This window comes from Sander vitreus, chromosome 20 (genome assembly GCF_031162955.1).
Source record: "Sander vitreus isolate 19-12246 chromosome 20, sanVit1, whole genome shotgun sequence".
Classification (NCBI taxonomy): domain Eukaryota; kingdom Metazoa; phylum Chordata; class Actinopteri; order Perciformes; family Percidae; genus Sander; species Sander vitreus.
The window spans coordinates 5,363,051-5,373,812 of NC_135874.1; the positions used below are offsets into that span (position 1 = coordinate 5,363,051).

The 10,762-nt window shown below is 40.9% G+C and overlaps 1 protein-coding gene across 1 annotated transcript; it reads left to right on the plus strand.

Annotated features, from left to right (window-relative positions):
• Positions 1-924: 924 nt before the first annotated feature.
• On the plus strand, positions 925-7,336 carry hhipl2 (HHIP-like 2). The gene is made up of 9 exons (XM_078278100.1): positions 925-1,155; positions 1,865-2,517; positions 3,638-3,781; positions 3,857-4,188; positions 4,347-4,473; positions 5,294-5,439; positions 5,528-5,609; positions 6,120-6,202; positions 6,792-7,336. Exons 1-9 carry the CDS (start codon positions 925-927, stop codon positions 7,334-7,336), a joined length of 2,343 nt encoding a protein of 780 aa, XP_078134226.1.
• Positions 7,337-10,762: the final 3,426 nt, after the last annotated feature.

A 10,762-nucleotide genomic window follows, 5' to 3' on the forward strand; every position in this document is an offset into this window, starting at 1 on the left:
CTTAATGCTTGTCAGAGTGAGTATTTTGGTTGAACTACCCTTTCAGCTCATTCAACATCAGCATTGCAAACAGTTTAACAGCCTACAAGCCTGTACAATAAATGAAACTCCCATTTCCATCCAAATTGCAGTGCAAGTTTAATAATCCCTTTAGGCTACAGTTGATATGTACACCTAATAATCAAAATATCATCAAAATCATAACAAGTAAACAATCCCAGTGAAATGTAACCCCATCATCATCAGCTCCGTCAACTTGTGCATGTGTGTGTGTGTGTGTGTGTGTGTGTGTGTGTGTGTGTGTGTGGATCCATCCCAGCCGCTTGAGGATAGGCTCCTCCTGATCTCACTGCACCTCTGAATGTATACATTCAAAGGGAAGTTGACATGCCAGGACAATAGATTTGTAAGACAAATCACATCTGCTACCAAGTAGTTGCACAAAAAGCATCCTGCCTGCAGGCAATTTTACATGAATGTGAGACAAAATTACAGTTTGTGTGTTGGAAGACTGTTGATGTTTGCATGCCTCAACACTGTGCCCTGTGTGTGTGTGTGTGTGTGTGTGTGTGTGTGTGTGTGTGTGTGTGTGTGTGTGTTTTACCTGGATTGAGCAGGTGGCGAGATGCAGAGGGCAAATGAGGCAGCAGGGACTGGCTGCTGCGACGCACGGCCATTTACATAGTTTTGCGCACGCGTAACACATGCATTCACGTGCACGCGCGGACACTTACACTCCGGCTCACACATAAAGGAGAGCAAACAGTTGAACCCTTTCGAGAGCATACGGCAAAAATGACAAGCATGCGGGATGCTGCGCTCCATCCAAGATTAGGCCGTTGCGCGGTTTTACGCACGGTGGCACGTCCGAGCACATCCAAAAAGACGCCGAGCCTTCCTGAGTTTATCCTGCTCATGTCAGTGATGTTGCTCGTGGCGGTCCAGCCAGCATCAGCTCATCCTCAGTGCCTGGACTTTGAGCCACCTTTCAAACCTTCGTTGCACCTGGAGTTTTGCACTCAGTACGAGCAGTTCGGCTGCTGCGATCAGAAAACGGACAACATGATCGCGGAGAGATACTGGGACATTATTGACAAATTGGAAGCGGCGGGTCATGAGCTCTGTACAGACATGTTGAAGGAAATCATGTGCCAGGTAAATACATTTTCTTCTTTAAAGGTTCGGCTGTGTGCTTAAGAGGATGCTACTGTGACGCATGGGTAATAAACATAGAATAAACACATTGCTCAGCGCGATAAATAGTTTACAACTCTCTATCAACTGTTGAATTAGTTTCAGTTGTATCCAATTAAAGCCATCATTAAAGTTTTGCAACAATTGTAAAGAAATCAAAGTTTAGGCATCATTTAACTTTTACTTAACTTCTGTTAATCCAACTTTTAATGAACATTTGAGAACTCCAGAGGGGGTAATATTTTGATAGCTATGAATTGACCTATAATGTCTTCTATAAAATTAACATTTTACAAAACTTTGTACTTTAATGAAGTTGACTAATAAGTGCTCCAATACAGAGTGTTGAAATAATTTTTTAAAAGTGGGATAGGCTTAAATTCCCATTTACCAACACTTATAGTGTGGAATGTCTGAGCAACAACTTGGCATTAGATGAATATAGCAGTGGCATGCATGGAGGGTGGGTGCTCTTTGATAACAAGAATGTCTCAAAACATGTCTTTGCCACTTTTAAGCTTCAGCTCTGATCTAATGTCAGACTTGGGACGGTCAACTCCCTGTAGTCAGCCAAAGCGTCCCTTTAATTTTCACCTCCTGCCCTACCAGTGCCCTGAAATGCCTCCGTGATAATCAGTACTCTGTAGTGTCTCATGTTTGCCCCATCCAGGAGTGCTCTCCATATGCCGCCCACCTCTATGATGCTGAGGACCCGTACACACCCGTCAGAGAGCTACCTGGCCTTTGCTTCGGCTACTGCTCGGAGTTTCATGGCAAATGTCGTCATGCGGTGAAATATCTAACTGGGAACCAGCTGCTGTGGGACACATCTGGGCGAGATGTGTCCACATTCTGCAGCATGGTCGACTTGTCCGACAAGGACTACTGCTACCCCAACGTTTTGAAGAGCCCTGACCTGAACAGCAACCTGGGACAGGTGGCGGAGGACCCCCGAGGGTGTCTCCAGGTGTGCCTCACAGAGGTGGCCAACAACCTCAGGAACCCCGTGTTGATGCTTCACAGCGGCGACGGCACACATCGCATGTTCGTCGCCGAGCAGATGGGCTTTGTGTGGGTTTACCTGCGCGACGGCAGCCGGCTGGAGCAGCCCTTCCTGGACATGAGCGGGGAGGTGATGGCCACGCCCTGGCTGGGGGATGAGAGGGGCTTCCTGGGCATGGCCTTCCACCCCAAGTACCGGGACAACGGACGCTTCTTCATCTACTACTCCATCCAGGTCAACAGTGAGCTGGAGAAAGTTAGAGTCAGTGAGATGAAGGTGTCCGCCCACGATATGAACGTGGCTGATCTTTACTCAGAGAGGTACCGGAGGAAACGTTTCCTTTTTGCTCTTTTTAATTGCACCAAAGTTTGGCTTATGATGTAAAGTGCTGCACCTACTGCAGTTACCCTTTCGTTTGAAAAGACACATAGGACTATACCTTGCATAAACACGTTCTGAGCTTCATACAGTGAATCACTTCAGGGTCGGCCCAAGCTTTTCCAGGGCCCTGAGCGCCATTTACATTTAATTTTTCAATGTGCAACTACAGAAAAACCTCATAAGATATTATGAATTAAATACACCGTCCCTAATTTTGTTATAGTCCCCCCGAAATCCCAAAATGTGGTATAATGCCTGAGCATTTATTTCTCATAATCTTAAAGTTTGCTATTGTGGTTTGCTATTGGTAGTTTATTATAATCCCCAAAACGCCCATATTCAAAATAGGGTACAGTACTTGTACTATGTCATTTGGTATAATCCATACTCTTAGTTATAGTGCCCCCCCAAATCCCATATTGGTACCAAAGAGAGCATTTTTTTTTAAATAATTAAATCACATCAAAAAAAATTCTGCTTTAACAGAAGAGCATGAATAGAATTTGCATTTTTGGTTTGTTTAGGGGGCCCTGGGTGAATAAGGGGCGTTCAGCAGCTGCTTACTTCACATTTTGGGTATATAAACTTATTTGCTAAATATCACTCGTCTGTGTGGCAAACATGACGCTACTGCCAGTGGTGGGTTAGCCTAGCTTAGCATAAAGACTAAAAACAGGGGGAAACAGTTAGCCTGGCTCTCCCCAAAAGTGACAACATTTGCTGATCAGCACCACTAAAGCTCACTAATTAACATGGTATAGCTCCTTTGTTTAATCCATACAACTATGGAAGTTTAAAAATGGCTAGTTGTAGTTGTACTGAGATTACGTGCCAGGCAACTAGAGAAGAAGTCATTGCCTCCAGGCCAAGGAAAAGCCTGTAAAACCAAAACTTGTCATTTTTACCGGTAATAAAATAGACAATAATTATGGCCTATTTTATGAGTCAAAGAGAGGTAAAGCCCGGATGAATCATGACCTAATGGCATACTCAAAAACCTTGTCAACTAGATATTTATCTCTGAACAACACCTTTAACTTGCATCCCTTTTACCTTCAGGGCTATTCTAGAGATCGAGGAGCCAGCCGCAAACCACAATGGAGGCCAGCTGCTGTTTGGTCTCGATGGATATCTGTACATCTTCACTGGAGATGGTGGAAAAGCTGGAGATCCATTTGGGAAGTATGGCAACGCACAAAACAAGTAAGGTGCTTCAGGTTTCTTCCAGTGTGAGGAAAGTCTCTCAGCTGTTGCTAAATTCTACTTTTTCCTACCCAGGAGTGCTCTGTTGGGAAAAGTTCTCCGCATTGATGTAGATGTAAGTGACACCAGAGGGAAGCGGTACAGGATCCCCGCTGATAACCCATTCCTCCATGAACAAGATGCCCGGCCAGAGGTGTACGCATATGGGGTCAGAAACATGTGGCGATGCTCTGTGGACCGCGGGGACCCGGTTAGCCGATATGGCAGGGGCAGGATATTCTGTGGAGACGTGGGCCAAAACCGCTGTGAGGAAATTGATGTTATTGTGAAAGGAGGAAACTACGGATGGAGAGCCAAAGAGGGCTTTGAGTGCTATGATGTGAAAATGTGCCACAGCTCCACCTTAAGTGAGTTCTGTTCGTGTGAAACTAAAAATCAAGAGCTATTTTTGGTCTCATTTGATACTCTCCCCACCTGTTATTTCCGCCACAGTGCGCCGCTTTCAATCTAATTTTGATGCTTCAGATTTGAGTTAATTCAGTGCATCTTTCTCTGCCAACGACAGATGACATGCTCCCCGTATTTGCATACAGCCATCATGTTGGGAAGTCTGTGACAGGGGGATATGTGTACAGAGGATGTGAATCCCCCAATCTGAACGGACTGTACATATTTGGAGACTTTATGAGTGGGTAAGGTTGTGTTGATCTCAGCCAAATAGTTTACTCCAACTGTTGTGGAAAAAAAAGAGCGAGGGAACAGCATGTTTGCTTAGCTTTAGTGCATTTGTGAATGCATCACCGGAGTCCTCAGGCTCAAATTTGTATTTTATTTACAATTTGTATTGGGTTCTAGCATCTGTAATGATCCCCTGAGATTGTTTTGGGGGTATTTTTAGGCCTTTATTGACAGGAAAGCTGAAGAAATGAAAGAGGAGAGAGAGGGGGGAACAACATGCAGCAAAGAGCCGCAGATCTGAGTCAAACCCAGGCCCGCTGCGTCGAGGAGTAAACCTCTATATATGGGCACCCGCTCTACCAACTGAGCTATCCGGGCGCCCGATCCCCTGATATTTAACCACACCATACGTATTTTGTATGTCCTAATAACTTAATATCATACATTCATACCTAGTTTGACAAAATGTGAACAAACTCTAACCTGCTATATTTAATTTAAAAGGAACAATTCGAGTTTTTAGTGAAATCGTCATATTTTCTTTTGTGCTGAGGGTAAGCTAAGAAGATGGATGCTACTTTCGTTTGTACTCTAAATATGAAGTTGGAGCCAGTGCTTAGCTTAGCATAAAGCCTGGAAACAATGGGGAAAAAGCTAGCCTGGTTCTAAAAAAATATGGTGTTTTTTGAAAATTAAACCATGTAAACCTATTCTGATATAACCTCTAAATACAATTATGAACCTGAAAATGAGCATAATATGAGCACTTTAAAATGTGATAACCCCATGTTGGTAGGTTATAACAATGGAAGTGAATCCTGTTCACTATTGCAGGCGAATCATGGCGTTAGAGGAAGATAAGACAACAGGAAGCTGGAAGGAGAGGAGTGTGTGCATGGGTGAAACCAAGACGTGCTCATTTCCTGGACTCATCAACCATCACCACAAGTTCATCATCTCGTTTGCTGAAGATGAAGCAGGTAACATTCATCCTCGCCGCGTTTAGGTATGCGCCAATTTCACAGTACTTATGCGCTGTTTTCTGTGTTTTTTTAAACTTTTTTTTAGGGGAACTATATTTTTTAGCGACTGCGTACCCCAGTACCATGTCTCCTTCTGGAACTATTTTCAAATTCATGGACCCCTCCAGGTGTAGTATCAGACACAGCTTACATTAAACCATCATGTGCTTTTTATCACCATTTACGTGTTATTAGATTTACCATAAAAAACATGTTGCCAACTGGGAAAACAACATTCACATCATTTATTATACATGATGTTGTAATTTGGTTTTCTGTAGGCTGTGCAATGTTTGACAATGTGTGTATCAAATTAAAGAAATTTAAAAAAAAAATTGTCTGAATTAGTCACATCAATCCCGTAATTTCGTCATTTAATCTGTATAACATTAGTCATTTTGGGCAGGTGTAATGATTCATTTGGTGCTAGATTTTATTTTTTAATAAATCAATACTTATACTCTTATACTAAATGCATTTCAAGTTTTTTTGTATTCTCACAATGACTAATTCAAGATATGTGAAAAATGCTCTACAACGGACAGACAAAAAAAATGCAAAACTGTCTATTATGTTTTGTGCTAAAACTAACAAAGAGCCATTTATTAACCCAACATTACCCAATTTAACTTCTGCAGGAGAGCTCCTCCAGGGAAATGTAAGCAGAAGCCGCTGCCTGTCAAAGTGAGGGGGGAAAAGATTCCTTTTGTGCCCAGGGAACGTAAGTCACCTCAGTTTACCTTTTGCATTTCCGTGGTGTGTTCATACCAGAGAAGCCATTTGACATGAAAACTATCTGACGAAGTGGAGTCTCTGAAATTGTACCATAAACTGAAATATATCCATGGTATGTTTTTGTTTTTGTTTTTTTAAGAGTAGAAAATAGTTTTGATATAATTAAGGTGCACTAAATATAAACAACACACACACAGCATATGATCAAGTGAATTCAATTGATGTTAGAGGTTATTGTAAGAAGACATATGTTCTGGCAAGCCAACAGATCGCCTACATTCACTGTTTACTAGTGTTCTTGTCCTCATCAGAACTTGTTTTTTCTCTCCCCAATTCATGTGTATATGCTGCCAAATTGTTAACACATTGAGGTCATATATAAACCTAGAAAAAGCAGTCTCCCATTTTACATCAAGCATATACGTAAAATAGAAAGAGACAAAACAGGAAAGCATTTCAAACATTCATGTCTGTTTTTGGAGCCAAATATTGAATCCAAGCTTATAAAATGCAACATATGTGACGTTGAGTAAAACTTTGAAAATGGATACTTACTGACATCTGGGCCATTTCAGGGACTGTGCAGGACACAAATGAAAAACCTATGAAACCACCATCAAGAAAATTCAAACTCACCACCAAACCTACGATGACTGCAGCCAGCGCGACGACCACGATGACCAGCGCTGCTGTGAAGCCCAAGTGGAAATCACTTGATAAGAAAGCGAGGAAGACAAATACGTTGCAACCATGGAAGAAAGACAAAGTGCCGAACAACCAGCCAGCTAAAGCACAGACAAAGAAGAACACTTTGAGACAGAAATCCAAGGCACAATCAAAAAAGACCACTGCGATGAAGCCTTTCAAAGGCAAAGTAAAGCCAAAGACCAATCAAACGTCCACAGCTGATTTCAAAAGTAACGCTCTAAAGAAACCCAACAGCCTGAAAGACAACACAATCCACACAAGGAAGATTCCCCCAAGGAAAGCTGCGCAGAAACCAATCGGACACAAGAAAAACAGCATAAAGTTGAAAGAATCTGCAAAGCAATATCATGCCTTCATGAACAAAACTCAAACAAACTTGAATGTGAAAACGAACAGAACAATGCAAAACTAACTTTTTTATTCATGAAAAGAGCAACATTTCAAAGTGGCTTGTTTGGTGCATATTTATCCATGTAGCTCTCAGTCTCGGCCCCCTAGCAGATGGGTCTGACCGCATACACAGAGTTTGCTGGGGGGGCAGGAGGAGCACTTCCCCCCTGGTGGCTCAAATGGGTTATTGCATTGTTTAAAAAATGAGTGGAATAATTACGACCAGATATTTTATAAATATCTTAAATAACACAAAACAACTAAACGGTGGTAGGTAATACATCAGATTTCATATACTGCTTTAGTAAAAAGAATATTACCTGTCTGACGATGGGAGCAGCAGGACGCAAAAAACGAAACTTACTGTGGCACTAGTCTGGACATCGTGCCGTGCCAACCTTGCAATAAAGGTTTCCTAAATGCCATGTATATAAATGTGATGTCAGCTTACTAATTGATTGCGGGTTATGTGTAGATTTGGACTTTTATACGTTTATTCCACTTCGTTTAAACGGTGAAGTGGAGCGGTCTCGTTCACCTGTTTGGAGCTGGCTGGTGAATGTGACGCTCGTATCGGCCGTGCTGGATACACCGTGACCCTTTTTGTGGCTCTACTGATCGCTGTGGATTACTTTTTTTCGTGTCGTGTCAAGAGGCATCTGTACTTCTTTGCTAAGTGCAAACTAGCACATAAGGGGAGGGTCATGCCTCTTTTTCAAATCATTTTGGAGGGTCATAGAAAAATTATTACTGGTGAGGGGAGGGTCAAGTCTTTTTAGCCTAAAAAGGTCCCAAACTCCTCCGGTGGCCCCTTAAATAAATAACGAACAGTCCCTAAGATGGCATAACATGACATAACATAACAGATAAATCTTAGCATAGAGTGACATGACACAAACATACAGTAGCATCTATACTATGACATAGTATAGCACATGATACACAGTTACCATACAATAGCACGTGTCATGTCATGACATAAACATGACAAGTCATGATAAAGTATTTGATAAACACTTGAAAGATTTCAAATAACTGAAGTCATACCATCTAGTGTAACATGACATACCATAATATACATGACATGACATAAACTATGACATACTACTGTACATCACACATGATATGACATGTACTATAACATATAACTGTAACTATAACATACTATATCATACATGGCATGCCATACAACCGGTTGCAGCAGAAGGCTGCCCACCAAGAGCCAGGGTCTGCCTGAGGTTTCTGCTTTTTAAAAAGGAACTTTTTCCTCGCCGCTGTCGCTCCAAAAGCTTGCTCCTGTGGGAATTGTTGGGTTTCTTTAAATCAGGGATCTTCAACAGGGGGTCCGGGACCCGTAGGGGGTCCTCAGAGTCAATTCAGGGGGGCCTCCAAATCATTGTTAATTTTTGAAAGAATTTTCAAAAATGAAAAAGTCTTAACATGAATCCAACATATTATTAGCAAACATAAATCTATATATTAATTAAATCAATTAATCTACTGAGCCACATGTATGTTTTAACATTAAAACATGATTTATAAAATTATTATAAATATAAATATATAAAATATAAATTAATATATTTATAAAAGAAATTAATATAAATTCTAAAACAATTATTAGGCTATTTTAATAGCTTAGTATTCTATGCAAAAAGGCTATGTATAAAGGTTTTAGGCCGCCTTACATGTTATTAAGTTTAATATGCAACTTCATTTTATACAGTATATGTAGTGTGGGGGGGGGGGTCCCTGCTTTTAAATGATATAGTCTAGTCTAGACCTGCTCTATCTATAAAGTGTCCTGAGATAACTGTTAGGATTTGACACTATGAATAACATTGATTTGAACCTAACACAACATGACATGACATGACACAAGGTGACATTAATCACATATACCATGACACGGGAACACAAACTATAAACCCTTGAGCCGTCACAAACATAGACAACACGTTGGCGGAGCCAGACGTAAACGTTTGTTTTATATTTACAGCAGCTATATGCGCTATTTTTCAAGATATTTGATTAAAGAATGCCTAGAAATCTGTACATCATTTAGGAAAAACATGATAGTTTTTTTGCCATGGAAAAGAATCATCCTGTTTTGTCTCTAACTGTTCTCCAACTGTCTTCATCATACTGAAACCAGAACACAACAAGTGTTGAGATGACTCATTCTCCTATCCTGCCACCTACAGAGAGGCCAATATTGACTGATGGTACTCTTTTTAAGTTAGGCTACATAACACAGGTAGGGTAGGAATTTGGGGTAAACTACTACTAATGTTGAATCCTATTTTTTGTTGTACTATACTGAAGTAGAATTAACAGAACGAATGGCGATATTTCCCCAGTAATAGAACTTTTTCTCCATTGGTTTGCCAGTCCAGTCAGAGAGATTGAGGGGAAATGACACAAAGTTAAGGTTATTTTAAAACCCTACAAGATTCAGGGCTTTTGAGAAACCATTCGGAGCTGGAGCCCCAGAAGCCACATGTATAGTTTATTGGCATGCTTCTTTTAAAGTCTTCTCACTTACAGTTTTGTCGTTATAAAGTCCTAAAAAAAGTCAGAAAAGTGTTCCTTAGCCATCATGGAAAAAAATCGCCAAAAAACATTGAAAAGAAAAACCTTGGGAAAAGCACCAAAAAATACTTTGGAAAAAATGGCAAAAACATCGAAAAAACATAGATAAAGCGACAAAAACTAGGTGGGCTAAAATGTATTGTGAACCTAAATTGATATGCGGGCTGGATCAAAATTTGAGAGGGCCTTGAGTTTGACCCATGTGGTGTAGTGTATGTTGAAGTTTTTTAAACCCAGGACCCCTACAAATTACAGACCTACACAACTACTCATTAGTGCTAAAACATCACCAATTTAAAAAGACATAGCTCGGCTTCCTGGACCTTTGAATTCATGTTAAACACATTTGTTGACCAAAAAAAACGTGTTTCCTCTAAAGTGAGAGACACAATGGCTCCTAGTAGCTGTTTGTCATTACCTGCGGCTGTTTAGCTGGAGGGGCCGACACTTTGAAGTGGCACTTTTCAACTAACAGGGCACTTCGCTGTCACGTGAGATGACATGCGACATGATAGGTTTCTCCCCTTATTTAAAAAGGATGTTTGCAGGAAGCTCACAATAATAGTATGCTCAGACTGGCCAGGAATATTTCAAATGACTCCTCACATGTTTTGCACAGAGAATATCAGCTTCTGCCTTCAAACAGACGTTTTAGAGTTCATTCTTTCAATCGCCTCAGACTTAAAAACTCTTTCATACATCAATCTATCCTAATGTTAAACCAGCTCTCTAAGACCTTGTCTGTGTGTATGTTCATGTCATGTTCTGTTGTTATACATGTATGCTTTGTTTCCTTACTTGGGTGTTTGTGGTAATGTTTCATGTATGTCTTTTGGTGTTATTCATCTTATGTATG